The 21,480-nt window shown below is 38.9% G+C and overlaps 1 protein-coding gene across 5 annotated transcripts in view; it reads right to left on the bottom strand.

Moving 5' to 3' along the window:
- The window catches only part of csmd3b (CUB and Sushi multiple domains 3b), a 502,030-nt gene that overhangs the window by 166,328 nt on the left and 314,222 nt on the right, over positions 1-21,480 (bottom strand). For all 5 annotated transcript variants that reach the window (XM_065290793.1, XM_065290794.1, XM_065290799.1 and 2 more), the window contains exons 15-21: positions 18,060-18,254; positions 17,248-17,386; positions 16,918-17,105; positions 15,375-15,563; positions 12,642-12,758; positions 11,777-11,992; positions 11,426-11,614 (exon numbers count right to left, since the gene is read on the bottom strand). In XM_065290793.1, the coding sequence (XP_065146865.1) occupies positions 11,426-11,614; positions 11,777-11,992; positions 12,642-12,758; positions 15,375-15,563; positions 16,918-17,105; positions 17,248-17,386; positions 18,060-18,254 (1,233 nt within the window). The remainder of the gene's footprint in view (positions 1-11,425; positions 11,615-11,776; positions 11,993-12,641; positions 12,759-15,374; positions 15,564-16,917; positions 17,106-17,247; positions 17,387-18,059; positions 18,255-21,480) is intronic.

The following is a 21,480-nucleotide window of genomic DNA, read 5'->3' as shown; positions in this document are numbered from 1 at the left end:
GATGATACCCAGCTTTACATCTCGTCACATCCGAGCGAAACACACCAGTTTGCTAAACTAACAGACTGCATTAGTGATATTAGGGACTGGATGGCACATAACTTTCTTATGCTAAACTCCAATAAGACAGAGATACTTATTATTGAACCAAATCGCTCCAAACATAATATGTCAGATTACAAGTTGCCCATAGATGGCTGCACGGTGGTGCCATCTTCCACGGTTAAGAATTTAGGCGTAATGTTTGACAGCAATCTATCTTTCGATAGTCATATCTCCAACGTCTGCCGCACAGCATTTTTCCATCTTAGAAATATCTCAAAAATACGCCATATGCTGTGTGCATCAGATGCAGAAAAGCTTATCCATGCTTTTATGACCTCTAGAATAGACTATTGTAACTCGTTACTCGGGGGATGCCATGCAAATCAGGTAAACAAGCTACAGCTGGTTCAAAACGCCGCCGCAAGAGTGCTTAGTCGATCTAAAAAGTATGACCACATTAGTCCAATTCTGGCATCTTTACACTGGCTACCAGTTAAATATCGCATACAATTTAAAATATTACTAATCACCTACAAAGCCTTAAATGGCCTAGCGCCCTCGTATATAAAAGAACTACTATCAGAATACAATCCACCACGTAAACTGCGATCACAAAATTCGGGTTACTTAATTATCCCTAGAATATCAAAAGTGTCTAAAGGTGGTAGATCCTTTTCCTACTTAGCCCCTAAGCTCTGGAATGATTTACCAAATAATGTTCGAGTATCAGACACAGTCGAACAATTTAAATCTAAACTTAAGACATTCTTCTTTAACAAAGCATTCACATAGAATGTCCAGTAAATGTACTTTTCCCGCAGTAGTTATTTTGTCTAGAACAAAGCACTCACATACCTCATACGGGTAATTTACTCTTGCCGCAATAGTTAGCCTGTCTGGAACCGAGCTGAATTAAACCACTATAATGTATGACACTTGCATTACATGCGAACGGCCCCTACGCTAATAGAATTCTGTTTTTGTCTCCCTGTCTCGTCCTCGACTCTGAGGACAATGAGACAAACAGACCCAGTTCCTGTTGCTGTGAAGGTCATCGCACCACTAATCAACTGGCTGTCCTTCAACGTGACGCCCAACCGATGCGCGACCAATGGCCACCGGCTGAACCAGTTTAATCTGCTTACACGCTTCCTATCCCTACCGTGTCTATATATTATAAATATAAATATTAATTTCTCCCTAGGGTTTTTTGTCCTTCTAGGATTTTTTCCCATTGGGTTTTCTCCTAGGGGGTTTTTTAGTCCAAGGGAGAGTCAGCCAACTTTGGCTTAACTTAGCACTTTACTGTATACGTTACATTATTAATATGCTCGCTTACACGGTTTTTTATCCTTAGCCGCTATATTCTACTTCTTATACTATGTATTGATTTTCAATGTTCTCCTCTACATCTACTCATGTAAAGCTGCTTTGCAACAATTAACAATTGTGAAAAGCGCTATATAAATAAAATTGAATTGAATTGAATGTTGTGACAAACTTCGCATCATACGCCCTCAAAAAAAAAAAAAGTCACCGGCTTCCACTGGAAACATGTTGCATAAAGTGGCATAACATTATGTTAAATTAAGGTGAGAAATGGTCTTATGATGCTCATAAACCTATAAATAAATAAACTAGTGTGCAAAGTAGTTATTTTCTAAAAGTCAAAAAGGGAAAAAGTGTCCATGCTGTTAAAGAAACATGCATGTTTGGTCATGATGGATGGTGGTATGGGTATCTGTTCTCACCCAGGACAGCATATAAGTCAGGACTGCTAACTGGACACTCCTGATAATAGCTGCAGGTAAATATTCCTCTCTTGCACTTGTTTCATTTATAGAGTAAACCTAATTCAACCTTACAGCATTTTCTCAAGTAATAATAATTTTATTACCGTATTTTATTCCTATCTTTTTTTTAGGATGCTTTGGAAAAAAAAGTTACTAAGCAAGTGCATTGTTGATAATCTCTTGTTGAGAAACTGACTTCTGCCTGTTGACACTTTACGTCTGATTTCTTAAAGCTAGTGGCTTGCCGAAATGAAAGGCCAATATGATAAGATCTGCTTCTGGTTAAAAGACAGGAGGTATCGCTTTTCCTTTTGCGACAACATCATTTTTGGGCCACACAGAAGGGATTGTGTTCACAAGCAACCCATTGAAGCTTTTTCAATCTGTTTCTTCAAACTTTAATGCACTGCTCATTCAGTAGAAGAGAGTTCAAGCTACAAGTTACAGAAGCCAAGCACAAATCTGCCACTATAAGCTTCTGACATTTATTGTCGATCTGTGGTGTTGTGCCCGACTCAATAGACATGTTTGTTTTTCATAGACACAGACGAAGATTGCCTAGAAGGTTCGCTTAGGTGAGAGTGAGTATTTACGCTTGTGGCTGTGTGGGCTATGACTGCCGTACACTCAAATATTGAAATGCTTTATAAGTAGAAAATGTGCAAAATGAGAAGAAATTAAGGGGGAAAGAGCAAACGGAGTCCTGCACTAATTGACTACCTGGTGCTCTGAGGAACAATATAAGAATGAACGACAGTTTAAAATTACTGCCAACAGAATGCAGGAAGAAAATAAGACTTTCACACTTTAATAGTGCAATACTAAATTATCATCAAGTAGTTGGCCTTAGATCTTCTAGGTGCAAAGTGGTCATTATTCACATTTAGTTTTAGGGCACCTAAAGACCGGTGACTTCTTTTCGTGCATGATGCGAAGCTTATCAAAACATGTATTTAGCCCGTTATGTGTGTGGCTCGTCATGTCAAAGAATGTGTTCGGCACGTCATGTAGACATGTGCATAGCACGTCATGTCAAAATACGTGCCTGCTGCTGAGCTTAGAAGAGGTTTATGATAAAAGAGATGCTCGTGTTTGCCAGATCCTCGCATAATATCATGTGTAACCAGGGTTAAGTGCATTTTTTTAAGATGTCAAATAAATATTTGGTGTCCCTAGAGTACGTATGTGAAGTTTTAGCTCAAAATACCATAAAGATAATTTATTAAAACGTGTTAAAATTGCCACTTTGTCAGTTTGTGTAAAAATTTACCGTTTTGGGTGTGTCCTTTAAAATGCAAAAAGAGCTGATCTCTGCATTTAATGGCAGTGCCGTGGTTGGATAGTGCAGATTAAGGGGCAGTATTATCCCCTTCTGACATCACAAGGGGAGCCAAATTTAAATGACCTTTTTTCATATGCTTGCAGAGAATGGTTTACCAAAACTAAGTTACTGGGTTTTTTTTTTAGATGTTTTCGTGATTGATAGAAGCACTGGGGACCCGATTATAGCCCTTAAACATGGGAAAAGTCAGATTTTCATGAAATGTCTTTTTTAAGTTAGTGTCTTGTGAGTAATTTGTAAATGTGAGTGTCTCTTGTGTGCACCAGGCACATATTTTGACATGACGCATGATGCATAGGTTCATTTGATGTCATATGTGACAAAATATGCATGTTGTAGTACTAATATGAATCATTTTTCTCTATGGATTTACTGTCTTCAAATGTTTAGTTCTGATAAACTCAGGTGAAAACCTTTTGAAAAGAACTCTTTCAGTTACGCATAACATCTCACATAAACATTCCCAGCGAGAGCCTTGCAACATATGCCTGATATGATGAAAGGCAAAGTGGAAGCTCTTGTATATCATATAACCTGGCATTTCAATCTAGCATGTCATCTGGCAAAATAACATAATGAACACATTGATACAGCTCAGTGCCTACTGAGAGGCAATTTTGCCGGAGTTTCTTTCATAAAATAGAGGTGAGCGACCTCCCTCAAGCGCAAGTCTGTATACCGACTCATTTCTGTATTTATCATCATCGTGGCGACATGGGGCACACAGTAGTTAATTTCTTTGCAATTTGGCTCTGCGGTTGCCAGACAACCCAAACAGCCAGTATACAAAATTATTTTCACAATAAACCATCCCTTGGTACAAGGTTCATTGAAACCGTGTTCTACTTTCTACATCTTTTCCGATAAGACGAAGTTGCTCCGTGCATAATCCTAGGAGTACACAGCAGAAATAGGTGGTAAGCCTTGTGGTATGACTAGACGTTCCATCAGGGGACTTCGATGTTTACCAGGCCTCTTGTAAACACGGGAAACAAGCACATTTGAAATTGGTGTGTTTGGGAAAAACAAATCAATCTGAAATGCAGCGGCAACACAGGCAAACTATCGCTGAAATTGCTTTATGATGGAATGTGACCTTCTGAACCCCAGGAAACAAAAGTGGAGGGAAACCAGAACTGATGAATCTGCAATGCGGTTGCGTGTGGGTCACAAGCTTGAACCGGTCTGGTAGATAATCAGGTAAACTGAATCGTGAAGCAAAATATAAATTCAGAACACATCGCACCGGTTCACACACAGTTAAGAAAGATATGGCGCTATGTGTGAGCATCTGTAGAGCAGGTGGAAAGGGGCTTATATAATTACACACTTACATGTGCCCACCCACGCCAAATAAACTTATATTCACCATGTTCTTCTAGAGCCGACCAATTATATAGAATTAGCCCACAGCACAAGTTGGGTTGGTTTATAGGCAATAAACTTTATTGAAAAACACCAACTTTGATTTTACTTGTGTGTCAAGTTAGCAAGTACATTTATTCTGGTTTATATACACTGTTCATTTTTTAACATCGCTTAAACTGCTCAATAAAGGCCTTATGGAATTTAAAGTTATAGTGAAAAGTCTGTCATCATTTACTCAGCAAGCAATAACTGTCATTTTACCATCTAGGTTAACTATAGACCCAATACAGTCGCACTTTGAGTAACCCATGTCTCTGCTGAACACAAAGAAAGATATTTTGAGCAATGTTTGCAACCAAAGAGTTCTGGAGCACCACTGATTTCCATAGTATTTTTCGCTACTATGGAAGTCAATGGTGCTCCAAAATGACTTGATTACGAACATTCCTCAAAAAACAACAACAACAACAACAACTTGAGATCGAGTAAATGATGAGAGAATTTAGTTTTTTGGGTGAGCTATCCCTTTAATGCTGCGTTCACACCAGCCACGGTACAGCCGTCAAGCGGTAGTGATTTCAATGTTAAGTCAATGTGAAAAAGCGTTGATGCGCATCTGGAGGTCTCTCTGCGCGAATGAGGCATTTAGTGTCGCGCGGTAGACACGATTTCGCCTCATTCTTGCGAAATCGCGTTTTTGAGTTGAAAAACTTTGAACTTTGTTGGAAAACGTGCCGCGTTAACCAATCAGGAGCTTGCTCTAGTAGTGACGTCATTACAGGAAGCGAGTGGAGTTGCAGAAGCCCCTCCCATGACATAAACTCAAAATGTTCAAGCGGCAAACTAGATGCGGTAGACGCAAATTTGATGCCTCAAACGCTTCTGGTGTGAACCCACAGTAAGACATTACCAAAGCTGCTGAAAATGTGTATTGTAAAAAAGTGCTATACTAATACTACAACTGAGTTTGTTTCTGAGTCAGAATGATTACTCAGATAAACAGACAGGCATACAGACAATGAGACAGACAGATAGATAATCTTGCCATTTGCACATTTCTCACAATTACTCATACGGTCCTTATGAAGCACTAGGACAGATTAAGCTTTTTACCCACAAATAATCAGTGGAAATCCTTTTGTTATCCTTTAACTCCTAAATTAAAAGCAAACTGCTTAATGCCGGCAAGAGATGAGATTTCGCCTTTCTAAACCCCTCGGGGAGCCGACACAAAACCAAAGTCACGGCTACCCGAGCCCATTGTCAGATGACAGAATATTAAAGGGAGCAATATTGACATTTTCCATAAGCTTGATAGGCATAAAGTTCACTCTAACTGCATTGTAACCCAATTATACTGATTAGAGGAGAGCTGTGCACCTCTCTCTGTGGACTGCATAGAGAGAGGAGAGGAGGAGACAGAGGCGAGGTCTGTTATATAAGGAAAAAGGTGGGAGAGAGAGAGAGAGAGAGAGAGAGAGAGAGAGAGAGAGAGAGAGAGAGAGAGAGAGAGAGGGTGGGGGGATGATTTCTATCTTTTGGGAGCATGATAGAGACATTGCAAAAAAAAAGTAAAAACAGTACCCTGCTGGGTGAAGAATTAGGAACGCAACAATACAAAGTGAACTGGCTAAAAGCTTTGTTTAATGCTCAAAACAAAAGTGGGTATGTCTAAAACACAGTGTTTATACACGCCCACCTGTGATTTTCTAGTGATTATGAAGACATTGATTAGCTTGCTCAGGTGTGTTTGATCAAGGTTGAAGCTAAACACTGCCCACAAGGGTTGTATTTGAGGAACCCTACCATAGAAGAACCACTTTTTGGTTCCATTCGCTGAAAGGTTCTTAAAAACATGTCTTTATATTCTGTAGAACTTTTATATCACCACAAATAAACTTTTGTGAAACAGAAACACGAAATAAGATATTTTGAGGAATGTTTGTAACCAAACAGTTCATGAGCCCTATTCACTTCCATAGTATTTTCTTCCTACTGTAGAATTGTGTATATGGGGCTCATGATTGCTTTGATTACAAACATTCCTCAAAATAACTTCCTTCGTGTTTATCAGAACAAAAACATGAGAGTGAGTAAATGATGACAACATTTTCATTTTTGGGTGAACTATCCCTTTAAAGGTTCTTTATGGAACTTTTATGGCATCATAAAGCACCTTTATTTTTAAGAGTGTAGACCGCAGGCTTACATTTTCTCCAGATGGAACACTGCTTTAGTTACTTTTATTCTTTTACAGCAGTCATTTTGCTCTCTTGTGAAATTGTATCTCGATGCACAGTGTTTCAGCTACATTTTTTGGTAGGGCAAACATGGCAAGTTATCATATTTGCTCCAAGTGCAAAGCTGGCAATATGATTTGTCCTGTTTCTAAAGTAGTTAAGAACGGTACATTTTGTGCAAGTTTTCGGATTTTCTTTCTTTCCATCAGCAACATAAAGAAATCTTTATTCTCCCCAGATGAAAGAAAATGTACATACTGTAGCTTTGCTTTTTATCTCCTTTACAATAAAAATGACCATTTTCTCTCTTAAGAAACTGTGACTCAATGCAAACCCTTTTTTATTAGACACACTTAAGAGTTTGCTTATGCAAGGGCACTTTCAATCACCGATCCACAGTTTACACTGTATGTATTAATATCACTGTTAGTGTGTCTTTGGTGCAGGTGAGTTTTGTGAGACAGAACAAGATGTTAAAGTCCATTTCGATATATAAAAATCTCACGTAGTGCTTTAATCATGATGAGATTTCTGTTAATGTATCTCTCTGGCATTTGTAATAGAAGCACTGAAGCCAAATGCATTAAAAATGTACAAGACATGGCCCGCAAGATATAGCTTGCAACAAGGAACCTTTAAAAAGAAAGTTTTAATATCTATGCTAATGATAAACCCTCCATAGTGAGGAGGCAATGAAACAAATGGTGAAAAATGAAACGTTCATAAAAGTTTTGCCAGCAAGATCAACATATTGAACAGCTTTTACAGCTGCAATTAAACTTTAGAATACATTATGAATTGCAAATGGTATGACTGATGGTTTCACATGAATAATTGATAAGGCGATTCTACTTTCATAAAGCATTGTCATCTTGTACTGTGAATCATGTGACTGGCCCTCAACTCCCGCCAGCACAATATTTATCAATCTGTGCCTTCAGACATGATGAATATGTACCAGCCTGATTATCAGCAATCTGGCACATCGTTTTCAAGCGGTAAACAGTCTATTTAGATCCAGTTAGTTCCAAATATGTGTTTGTGCATTAGCGTTAACTATAAATATATTCAAAGTCCTTCATTTTGACTGCATGAACCTTCAGTTATGATCACTATGTAATGCATTTCGTGAGCAGTTTTTTATATTTCTGGTTACATCAGATTTCCTATACTACTACTATAATGTTAAACATAATGGTGTAAATTTAGTGGGGTATATGTCTTTTTTATCAGGCATGTTGAGTTTACATGAAACATGCACAGTATAAAGTATTAAATCTCATACAAAAGTGACACCTTGCCTTGCATAGTATATGTTAACACTATAGTTAAGCAATTAAGTTTAAGTTTACAAGCAAGTACGTGTCAGAAAAAATCCTCTGCAGTCTTTAAATGGAAAAAAGCATAATGTGATCAGATAACGTAACACTTATTGCAACCCATTGAACAGGCTTGACTCAACTCATAAACGTCACCCGCCTATGATTAATAGCACTGTAAGAGGAAGATTGGATCGTGCAAGAGACTTTGCAATGCCAAAGATTAATCTTAAGGAATAGATTAAAGTAGGCAAGCAGGAAAATAGTTGGCTTACTCTCAATAGTTCTGCCTTGGCTTTCAGATGTGTTTCTCCTTGAAAAGATTGGTGAGGTCAAACAAACATATTGAAGAAAGTTTAAAAGTTTAAAGTGTGCAGTTTCTGCATAAACGGTATCACTAAACCCAAAAGCAAAAATACTTTTAAACATGTTTCCTCGAAAAAGTTTTATTGGTTGTAAAACACATTTAAAGGTGCAGTATGTGACTTTTAAAAGGATCTCTTGACAGAAATGTAATATAATACATAACTACATTATCAGTGGTATATAAAGACCTTAAAAAATGAACTGTATTGTTTTATTACCTTAGAATGAGCCATTTTTATCTACATACACCACAAGTCCCCTTACATGGAAGTCGCCACCACGTTTCTACAGTAGCCCTACACGGACAAACTGAGTGAGTTTTGTCACCACGTTGTCTCAGACAATGAGTGTTTGTCCTGTGGCGGCTACCGTAGCTTTACTATGCATTTTGAAAGAGAGAGGTGAGCTTTGGACTCACAGTCTCACTGCTAGATGCCGCTAAAAATCTACACACTGGACCTTTAACTATTAGTTGAGCCGTTGTTGCTGTGTTAGGCTGGCTTGATAAAACCAACATACGAAAATGGTCTTATCATATGAAGGTAGAACATTTAATAACGTATGATGTAGGGAGTCTTAACAATAAATGTGGCTGTGACATTATTATGTAACCTCTGGGTACAGAGAGAGATCAGGTTGCAATGTTATATCTATATTATATATTATTATGTCACCTTCTTATTCTAACTCCTGAGCTTTTTTGTTGGTTACAAGGTCCATTTGTTGTCATTTAAAAAGGACATATTTTTTCTTACGCAATACAGAATCAATAGTTGTGATGAATGCTAGTGTGGGTTGAGGCCTGAGTTACAGTCAAGTCATTTTGATGAATTCACTGCCTGCCTGCCAGCCCTAAAGTCAAAGTTCTAGTTTTTAATGCAAATTTAAAAATATCCTCCGTTCCTCATGGCTTTTCACATGTTTCTCTATTTAAATCTGTTTTAGGAACTAGTGAGCTGTATCACATCTACAGTAAATACTGTATGTTGAATTCCGATGACTTAAAAGTAACCACTGGAACAAGTGAAGTCTGTCATGATTTTATGTCAGTTCAATACAGCAGTAACTAACTTAATATATTTTTGGTAACACTTACAATAAGTCTGTATCCACTGTACTTCTATCATTGAAATTGCTCATAAAATAAATAAATAAATATCATGAATCTTTAAAAAAAAAAAATGTTTGCCCCAACTCTGGCGATGTACATTCGGCACAGAAATACTTGGTCATTCGGCACAGAAATATTTGGTCATACGTCCAAGTGCTTTTTTGATACTTTGCCTAAGTGTAATGTTACAACTGAAGAATCTGACTCTTTAACAGTGTTGCATGTCAGTAAAAAAATGAAGCAGCTTCAGACCCCCCACCCCCATTTAATCAATACAATTCATGGCTCAGTGGGTAGTACTGTTGCCTCACGGCAAGAAGGTACCCAGTTCGAGCCCTGGCTAGGGCAGGTGGCCTTTCTGTGTAGAGTTTGCATGTTCTCCGGGTATTATGGTTTCCTCCCACAGGCCAAAAACATGCAAGTTAGGCAAATTGGAGATGCCAAATTGTCCCTTCCCCAACCTGTGTATGGATCAACTTGTCTGAATAAAACTTGTGTATGGATTAACTGGTTCTCGCCAAGAATATAGCCGTAGCTTTTGGAATGGCATAAAGGAAGAAGAAGAAAAAAGGGTAATAAAATACCTTGTATATTGAAAAAAAAATCCAGATTTTGTATTAATTCTTGGTGTAACACTTATATGATATAGTTTCAATAGAGTTTGCTGTTAGAATGTTGTTATGATAACAACACAATACTCTAATATGCATAAAAACTACATAACACCCACAAATATGAACAAATATTAGGTAAAAAAGTTTAAATTTATCAATAGTGTTAAATCTAAGTTTATTATCAATATTTCAATTGCATTATGCATTATGCAAATGTTTGTTCCACAAAGATGCATACAATGCCAGCCAAGAAAGTAGGTATCCAATGAGGGATAACAGTCTATATAGGCAGCACACTAGGTTTTGTAAGAAAACATGTGACACACCACTATATTGTTTACAACAAGCCAGCTTTCAATTGAAGGATGCAGCCTTGTTTGGACCCAATCCTTGATCTCCAAAACATATTAGCTGTCTGGCACTGGACATTCCATCACCAAATAAAAATAATGTGGGGACACAACAACCTGATTCAGGGAAAGGAAAAGAGCCAAACACAAACAGCCATGATAAATGCAGTTATTATTTTTTTCAATTAATGTGAAAAATGACCGCTGACCCCTCCTGCCCGAAGAAAAGTCCACCACAATTGCAAACCCCCTGAAATTTCTCCATTGTGATAATTGCTATTTTGTTTATGCCCCTGCATTCTGATATGCATGGCTAACTTCCAATTGATGTCGTTTCAGGCCCCTCCATCTCCATCTGAGGAACGTTTTATTGCTGGAGACTCGCATGCTGACATCGGTGAGCAAGATACACTGAGAGATACCATCAAGAAACACTGAAACATGACAATGGTGACACTAAATCACTCCAAACGCTTTCAGCAGGAGCCAGCCAAGCAAAATGATGAAAGCAAGTGTAAAGGAAGGTTGGCGTTGTAAACAGCTCCTCTTCAGGGTTTATTAGCTCTGGGCCCAAAGTAAACTGTGGACCGAAATGGAAACGTGACCCCTTTAGTACACTCCTTGTGTGTTTCCAAGGAGACGGCAGGGATCAATTACTTATCGTAATCAGCCTCGACTCGGCTAAGCAAAGAAAGTGACTAGTCATACTGGATTAGACCACACATATGGTTGGGGCATGTTTGACCTTCCCTGATCTTTCTCATTGAGGCGCAAAAACATCAACGTAATCTTTCTTTGGGATTAGCTCTATGTCCGTGTGCCATGCTCTTTTAATTCAAGAAAAAGTTTGAATGAATGAAAACAGCCGACAACGTACCAACACACCTTGGCAGAGGTGCGCTCCACATGCGCCGACCCCCTCCCAGGCAAATGATTTCTGGTGCTCCCTCCAGGCGGTAGCCCATACTGCAGGAGAAGGTCAGGGTGTCTCCGATACCAAAGCTGTAGCCGTTACGACGACCAAACTGTGGCACTCCTGGATCTTCACATGGCTCCAGATTGTACTCTGAGAAAGTCATTTATTATACAGCTTTATTATTTTTGTATTGAATTGGAATGGTCACTCTGTTAATAACAGTAGCCAACAGACAAAAACGAACAATAAATACAGTAAAACAATACCAAAAAATTCAACTACTGTCCCATCAATCTTTGGTAAACCCCTCACCTGAAAATGTAATGTTGAACCCTTCATATGAGATGGAGAAATCCGATATGAACCGAAGCTGGGCCTTGAAGTTGCCATAGAGACCAGCATTGATGGGTGAGGGCAGTTCAGAGCCTGTGAGACGGGCCAGCGGCTGAACAAAACTCCCATTTTCAGTGATGAGCAGGTAGTCGTGATGATCCTCCAGGTGGAAGGTGTTGAAGGTAAACTGAACCCCTGTTGAGAAAACAAAACCAATGCCTACTTGTGGATTCCGGTTCAAGGTTCTAGTTAACCCTCTTAAAAAGATAATCTGGTGAGATGGGAAGATATAAAAGAATAAAGCAGGAATGATAAGGAACATAAGGTCAACCTCATTATTTAAGTGACTGAGGCAGGGCTAAGGGGGGGCAACCGGGAACAGTGTCCCAAGGCCCATTATGGTATAGCTGACTCATACTCAATGAATTAAACAACATCACTGGCCTGGGGTCACGTAGAACAAAAAACGTCTTGAAATTGACCCTTATTTTTGCCTTGGTGTTGGAGAGAGAGAAAAATGTATTTTAGCTCCATCTGAACTGAACTGCCAAAGATAATGGCCTTCAGAACTGATATGCCATAGCAGCCATGGGAAATTAAAATTCAGAGGAACTGTCATTATTCTGAATTCAAAGGCTGGGTAATGATATTTCAGAGTAGGCCATCTACAAGTGCCTAAATCTGTATTCATGACAGTCTGTACCTGAGGCTGACTTTAGCACGACTATGTGATAGACCCTTGAGAATTTGCTTTTTATACAATTGTCAATTCATACACATTTGGTCAGTCACAATGAATGCTTAAGCATTTCAACAAGGTTAGGATATACTGATGTTGACTCACCCTTTCCATGGCTGACCTCCACAGTCCAGGTGCAGTTCAGGGAGCTGGGGTAGACCTCAGGGTATCCAGGAGACAGGATGGTGCCTCCTGGTCCTCGAACGTCACCCCCACAGAGTGCTACAGGACAGATGAGGCAAAGTAATTAGTTATACAAAGTAGGTCTGTTGAAGTTCTGTTTAAAGCTGTATGTACTGTAATAGTCCAAGACATCTTAATGTACTTTCAGTGGGCGTGCACACCAAAGCTTTTTTTATGCGTCTGAAAACGCCCGGCGGACAGCTTTATTTCAGCAGACTGCCAGCTTCTTCTGCAGAGTGCTTTGGTTGCTGTGATACTTCTGCTTTGTTTATCAGTCATTGGTTGTTGTGATCTTTGCCCCATCCCTTCTCCACTGTGATTGGACGCCCGTGTGAGAGCTAACATTGGCCCTGTCCCAAATGGCGCACTTCATGTGGACTTTCGGTCTCTAGCCTTAAATTGCGCGTTCTCGCTTAGTCTACGAGTCCGTAGGGTTTCCCATCTGTCATTTTTACGCTTTGAAGTGTGCTCATCAGCGCCTCCTTTGCCCCCTTGATGCGGTCTTCAGCAAAGCCCGCACTGCAGCAGGCTTCACGCACTTTACCAACCCAGAAGTCCTTGCGAAAGGGCAATCAGACCAATCAGACGACAGAAGTGAGGAGTTCACACTGACAGGCAACTTCTTTACCTATTTCCGGTGTGATGCTCAAGTCTGTCCCAAAATACGACTCCGGTGCACCCACGTGGACTTGCATCAGCATCAAGGGTCCCTAAAGTCTGGACTACGTCATCAAAGTGTGGACTCTGAGGAGGACCACAAGTCCAGAGTGTGCCATTTGGGACAGGGCCATTGACGAGCTGAGCTTTTCATCCAAAGTTTAATATTTATCAACTCTTGGCGCTCAGCGTGGAAAATCCATTGAGCGCTGTCCTTCAGCGTGAAACAAACTGCCAGCTGCTGGCTTTAAAAAAAAAAACACCACGCTTCCATTGGAAACAATTGAAAACATACAGTACGTCGGCTGCCGACATAAAAGCTTTGGTGTGCACGCCCCTTAAAGTAATATTCCACTTTAATAAAAAATGTTCTGATAAATTACTCACCCCCATGCTATCCAAGATGTTTATGACTTTCTTTGTTCAGTAGAGAAGAAATTAAGTTTATAAGGGAAAACTTTCCAGGATTTTTTCCATATAATGGACTTTAGTAGACCTTAACATTTTCAATGCAGTTTAAAAGCACCCTAAACAATCCCAACCGAAGCATAAGGATCTTATTTAGCAAAAAGTTCGCCATTTACACTATTTCAATAGTTGTGTGACGTGCCAGCGTGACCTTACGTTTTAAATTATCATGTCGAAAGGTCACATATGCAAAACAACCACCCCAGTGTTTACAAGTGTGGAGAAGGGGGACCGTTGTGACGTTGTATGTGGAATGATACTAATTAATGTCTTTGTGTCAGTCTTGTTTGAAATAGTCCACAAGTGTGCGCTTCACATATTATTTAACCCTTGACGTCTGGCGTGTCAAGTGCTAGTTGTGGTTTAAAAGTAAATTTTTTGTGAAAATGACAATTGTTTGCTAGATAGAAGCTGCAATGAAACTGCAATTTTAAACTGCATTAAACCTGTAATCTGTTAAGGTCCACTAAAGTCCACTATGTAGAGAAAAATGCTATAAGGTTTTCTTCTAGACTGAACAAAGAAAGACATAAACATCTTGGATGACATGGGCGTGAGTAAAATATCAGTTTTTTTGGTGGAATATTCCTTTAAATAAGGAACTCAGTTGTTGATACCATTACTGTTAAGCCATGCAAAATGATATCATGAGAATGGTGATTGGCTGATGGTTACACATTAATATATATAGTCCTAAGCCTCAATCTATTTAAATGCACAAATTTTCAAAAACTAAAAGCTGGGTTGATTTAATCAGTGGTTGGGGAAAATATGGACAAACCCAACTGTTGGGTTTAAATTAACCCATGTTTTTTCAGCCTATAATGCTTGCATGCTTTAATTAAAGCTGGATGGGTTAAAGCAATACAGCATTTTTAGTCTGTCAGCTCATAATTTTTTACCGAAATGGCATTTTAAGACTTACATTACACCTGACAGCTCTTCCAAATGTATAGTTTCTTACCATACAAATGACTGAGTTTGTCCTGCACACCTCTTCTACCTGAGACTGCAGTTTAGCCAGGTGAGTGTCTCTAACACTTGGCACACTTAGAAACCACACAAGTATGATGACAGTGTGCACAGTAAAAAGTGCCCCTGAATGTCTAATCTTGGGCGAGCATCAGTTCCTATCAGCAGCAGCAGCCTTCACAACAAATTACCTCTCAGAATCCCGCTCAGCAATGGACTAATGGCCTTGCATTGAATCACATTGTTTTACTTTAGCTGCTTTAGAAAGTAAAAGATAAGAAACGTAATCAAATAGCTGAAGGACAGGCACCTTAAAAAGCCTTGACGTACAAGCACTTAGGTAACATCTTTAATATTGCTTCCAAGGGAGGTTTCACCAGTTTAGCAAGTCCTACTTTACTTACACAGTATATTAATCTTGCTTCATCAATAACTCTGAGCCTTTTGAAATGTACTGTAAATTGACAAGTCAGCATTATCCTTTTCGAATGGCTAGCTGTATACTGATCAGTAAAGCTTTACTGCTTTTTACAGCTTCAAATGCCTGAAGTGACCAACCATCACAGGTGGGCAGTGGGTGGCTCCACCAATGGTTCTTCTCGCAGACCAGCGGCTCTTCGTGGCTGAGGCGGTAGCCTGAGTCACAGCCGAAGGACACAGTGGAGCCAATCGAGAAGTCCTGGCCGTAACGGACTCCGTTGACTGGGATTCCAGGATCCAGGCAGGAGTAGGCATCTACCGTTACACCTGGGAAGAACAAGATAGTTTACAAAAATAATTACTTGCGCATAGTTGTGCAGGTTGGGATTAACAGAACAGGTTGACATATTTGGGATAACAATTAGTATGAAATAAATTAGGTTATGCAGTCGAAGATACATAAGAGTGAGTAAATCAAGACAGAATTGTTATTTTCAGGCATAAAACTTTAATCCAGTGCAGTGCAAAAAATTATTTTCAATAAAAAGTGTTCAGTCAAAATTTTTAAAAATTCTTAAATTAAGATGCTTTTTCTTGATGAGCAAAACGACCCAAGAAAATAAGTCTAGTTTTTAGACCAAACATATCAAGACTTATTTTCTTGGGTCGTTTGCTCATCAAGAAAAAGCATCTTAATTTAAGAATTTTTAGATATTTTTTTACTGAAAAAAAGACAAAAATACTAAGAATTTTTTTTCTTGAAAGTCATTTTTTGCAGTGTGTGTTTTAACCCTACATTCACTAAAATCCTTACAGTGCACGAAAATGTTCAACATGTACACTGCAAAAAACTTGAAAACATGAAAATTTCCTTTCTTACTTAGTATTTTTTTTAAATAAGTCTAGTTTTAAGAAAAAAATATCAAATTTAAGTGAATTTGTGCTTAAAACAAGCTAAACAATCTGCCAATGGGATAAGAAAAAAATCTTGAAATAAGTTTTATTTTTTTAAACACTAAATTCAAGAAAAAAAATCTAAAACTTCTTACATTAAGATGTTTTTTTCTTGATAAACAAAACGACCCAATTAAATCAAAGAAAAAATAAAATAAAACTAGCAAAAAAATCTGCCAATGCCAACATTTTTCCTAAACACTAAATTCAAGAAAAATGTAAGAAAAATGTGCTCACCCCATTGGCAGATTTTTTTGAAGATCATTTTTTGAAGTGTGAAAACAAGACTTATATACTTAGCAAGAAATACATTTTTTCAGTGTACACTGCAAAAAATGATTTTCAAGAAAAAAAAAATAGTATTTTTGGCTCATTTTTAGTAAAAATGTCTAAACATTCTTAAATTAAATGCTTTTTCTTGATGAACAAAACGATCCAAGAAAATAAGTCTAATTTTCAGACCCAAAATATCAAATGTAAGATTTTTTGCTTACCCCATTGGAATTTTTTTTCTTATTTTATGCACAAATTCACTTAAATGCGATATTTTTTTGTCTGAAAACTAGACTTATTTTCTTAAGTAATTTTGCTCATCAAGAAAATACATCTTGATTTAAGAATGTTTGTATATTTGTACTGAAAACAAGACAAAAATACTAAGCAAGAAAGTTATTTTTTTCAGTGTATGGTGAATTGAAAGACTGTGGAGAGTTTACAGGGGACTTACTCTCATAAAGGATCTTGAAGCCACTATTTGAGCGACTATTGTCAGTTGTGAAGAGCATGTAGAGGTGGTTAGCGCTGCTGAACAGAAACTGAGGCACCTGGGTGCCATTGAATGAGCCAATTAGAGGAGAGAGGAGATTGGGCCCGTCATGAAGCTCCAGGAAATCACAATTCAACTCTGTCTGAAATCTGGGTACAAAAATAAAAGAATAATTCAGGTCCGTGCAGACAATGACTCGACTTTTCGGTTTTATCTTTGTGTTTAGAAAATGTATTTGGTTCAAATTTTCTACATATAATACAGAGAAATCGATCTAAATTAAAAGTATACCTCTCGAATGTGATTTTGATGGAGCGCCCCGGTTCGGCCTCTATGACCCACTCGCAGTTGAGCGAGTCTTTGTAGTATCCCGGCCACCCAGGAGATAAAATAACTCCACTAGGAGCAGAAAAATGACCTCCACAGGGAGCTGTAGATAGAGTACAGATCATTAAGTTAACACAGACTGGAATATGATGCATTTCTTTTTATCAAAATGAAGGCATTCTTTGGCTTTTATTCATCTGTTGCATAAACATTAATTTGTACATTTAAACTTGACATCTAAAATAATTTTTGCATCCCAAGTGTCACCAAGCAGCATTGCAAAAATAATTGCACAGTCCCAGAAGTCCCCATTGATGTCTCTATGGCCTAGATGCTGAAACCAAACAATGTTTTATGCGACAGTGTCGGGAAAATCTACTGTATCTAACATTTATATATATATATATAACATTTAACATTTAGTTAATATTTTGGCTTTAACTAGTATCTGCGTCGTATGTTGATTAATATTAAGATCATAATTTCACAACATCCCCTAACAAAGTAGCACAATGGCTGGCAGGCCATACCTTTAGTCTGTCACTCTGTTCCAGTGACCATATGAATGGTGTTGCATAATTAAAAGCACGCTGAGCCGAGAACAATGGACTGACACAGATTTTAACAGCAGATGACAAGCTGCTCACCAGCACATGTCCCATTAACCCCTGCCAGTGCGACCCACAGGTGACTGTCCATTTCGTTTATACTCACACAGAAAACAAGCACAATTGTCCATTTGTTTGGGACTCCTTTCAAACAGCCCAAATAATTACCTTCGCACTTTGGGATGGGGCCGCTCCACATCACCTTGCCACTGCTTAGCTCACAGGTAATGGTTTCCGCTCCCTGTGTCTTAATGAAACCATCCTCACAGATGATTGAGATGGAGCTGCCCAGCTGGAAACTGTCACCAAATCGCCTGGCATTCAGAGGAACTCCTGGATCCGGACATTCATTGTGGCCAAATGCTGAAAAAATGGACAAAGGATGGTACTCTGAAATTGTGCCCATATTATCACAGTAGCCATAAAGCATACAAACAGTTCCTAATGTGTGAAAGTGTTAAAATTGCTTTTAATTTGTATTTTATTTTGCGTTGATATGTGTTTTGAAGCAGTTTAAAATACAAAATCCATATGAGTGTTACTGTAGCTCAATTGGTAGAGCATTGGAACAGCACAAAAGTTGTGGGTTTGAAACACAGGGAGTACACATTGATAAAATGTATAGCTTGAATGCACTATAAGTTGCTTTGGATAAAAAACGTCTACCAGATGCATAAATGTAGATGAGTACCCTACTGAAAAATCCAGCTAAGACCAGCATAAGCTGGTAGCTGGTTTTAGCTGGTTTAAGGTGGCACTAGCTGGTTTACGCTGGTCCTCCCAGCCTGACAAAGCTGGTCATGCTGGTGGGCCAGCTGGTCTTCAAGCCTGACCAGCTAAGTCCAGCTAGACCAGCTTAAAAAGTGACCAAAACACAGCTAGACCAGCTTGCTACACCAGCAAATCCAGCTTCCTAAACCAGCAAAACCAGCTAAAACCAAGCTGGGAGACCAGCTAAAACCAGCTCACCAGCTTATGCTGGTCTTAGCTGGATATTTCGGCAGGGTAGAGTGATGTTGCATAATTTTACGCCACAAGTCTTATCCATACAAATTACAGTGCAAAAAATAATTTTCAAGGAATAAACTCTTAGTATTTTTGTTTTGTTTTCAGGAAAAATCTAAAAAAAATCTTAAATTAAGATGCTTTTTCTTTGTCCTAAGGGGATATGGAGCAAAAATTAAATAAAGTTTAGTTTTGCATGCTCACGTGAAACTATCGCATACTCACATGAAACTTTCGCGTGCGCATGTGAAACTACTGCATTTAGTTTTGCGTGCTCACGTGAAACTATCGCGTGCTCATGTGAAACTTTCGCGTGTGCATGTGAAACTACTGTGTTTAGTTTCGCGTGCGCATGTGAAACTACTGCGTTTAGTTTTGCGTGCTCACGTGAAACTATCGCGTGCTCATGTGAAACTTTCGCGTGTGCATGTGAAACTACTGCGTTTAGTTTCGCGTGCGCATGTGAAACTACTGCGTTTAGTTTTGCGTGCTCACGTGAAACCATCGCGTGCTCACGTGAAACTTTCACGTACGCATGTGAAACTACTGCGTTTAGTTTTGCGTGCTCACATGAAACTATTGCGTGCTCACGTGAAACTTTCGCGTGCGCATGTGAAACTACTGCGTTTAGTTTTGTTGCCGCATGTGAAACTACTGCGTTTTCTTTTGCGTGCTCACGTGAAACTATTGTGTGCTCACGTGAAACTTTTGCGTGCGCACGTGAAACTACTGCGTTTAGTTTCGCGCGCACACGTGAAACTATCGCATGCACACATGAAACTTTTGCCTTTACGTGCGCACGTGATAGTTTCACGTGCGCGCGCAAAAGTTTTACGTGAGCATGAGAAACGAAACTTTAGATTTTTTTTACTCCAATGTCACCTTTCGCGTGTGCATGTGAAACTACTGCGTTTAGTTTTGCGTGCTCACGTGAAACTATCGTGTGCTCACATGAAACTTTCGCGTGCGCATGTGAAACTACTGCGTTTAGTTTCGCGTGCGCATGTGAAACTACTGCGTTTAGTTTTGCGTGCTCACGTGAAACCATCGTGTGCTCACGTGAAACTTTCACGTACGCATGTGAAACTACTGCGTTTAGTTTTGCGTGCTCACATGAAACTATTGCGTGCTCACGTGAAACTTTCGCGTGCGCATGTGAAACTACTGCGTTTAGTTTCGTGTGCGCATGTGAAACTACTGCGTTTAGTTTTGCATGCTCACGTGAAACCATCGTGTGCTCACGTGAAACTTTCACGTAAGCATGTGAAACTACTGCGTTTAGTTTTGCGTGCTCACATGAAACTATTGCGTGCTCACGTGAAACTTTCGCGTGCGCATGTGAAACTACTGCGTTTAGTTTCGTTGGCGCATGTGAAACTACTGCGTTTACTTTTGCGTGCTCACGTGAAACTATTGTGTGCTCACGTGAAACTTTTGCGTGCGCACGTGAAACTACTGCGTTTAGTTTCGCGCGCACACGTGAAACTATTGCGTGCTCACGTGAAACTTTCGCGTGCGCATGTGAAACTACTGCGTTTAGTTTCGTTGGCGCATGTGAAACTACTGCGTTTACTTTTGCGTGCTCACGTGAAACTATTGTGTGCTCACGTGAAACTTTTGCGTGCGCACGTGAAACTACTGCGTTTAGTTTCGCGCGCACACGTGAAACTATCGCATGCACACATGGAACTTTTGCCTTTACGTGCGCACGTGATAGTTTCACGTGCGCGCGCAAAAGTTTTACGTGAGCATGAGAAACTAAACTTTAGATTTTTTTTAATCCAATGTCACCTTAGGGGCTTGGTACAAAATGACCTAAGAAAATAAGTCTAGTTTTTAGACAAAAAATATATCAAATTTAAGTGATTTTGTGCATAAAACAAGCCAAAAAATAATAATCTGCCAATGGGGTAAGTTTTTTTTAACATTTTTCTTGAATTTAGTGTTTAAGAAAAATGTTCAAGATTTTTTTGCTTACCCGATTGGCAGAAGTTAATGTTCGTTTATGCACAAAATCACTTAAATTTGATATTTTTGGTCTATAAACTAGACTTATTTTCTTGGTTTGTTTTGCTCTACAAGAAAAAGCATCTTAATTTAAGAATTTTTTAATATTTTTTACTGAAAACATTTTTTTTGCAGTGTAGGGAACATAATAATTACACAAAAGCCAAATATTTAGCTTTCTGACCCTTTAAAAAAGAATAAAATCCATGTTATTGGAATACTTTGTATATTTTAGTTAAAACTATGACATCACATTGTCTCTAACAAAATAATCCTTTCCTAAAAAATAAACACTTATAGTGATAAAATCTGTATCACTTTGACAACCCTGAGTGACACTTCAGCACAAGTGTTGCTCTTCATCCTTTTGTAGCACTCACAGAAGCGAGGGTTTGTGGTACCTCAATTCCTAAAGACATGTTTCTGCTCTAGGCTTGTTTATTAGTCTCCTTAGTGTTATTGACCTTCCAGTTGTTTTTATCATAACTTCATGAAGCATACACAGGGGCTCAAGGCAATCGGCCAGAAAAGCTGCCATCCTCACGACAGACTAAGTGTCTGATGGATGTTTAGTGAC

Source organism: Paramisgurnus dabryanus, chromosome 19 (assembly GCF_030506205.2).
Source record: "Paramisgurnus dabryanus chromosome 19, PD_genome_1.1, whole genome shotgun sequence".
Lineage (NCBI taxonomy): Eukaryota > Metazoa > Chordata > Actinopteri > Cypriniformes > Cobitidae > Paramisgurnus > Paramisgurnus dabryanus.
Note: the sequence above shows the minus strand (reverse complement) of the source record. Positions and strands in the feature narration are given on the sequence as shown.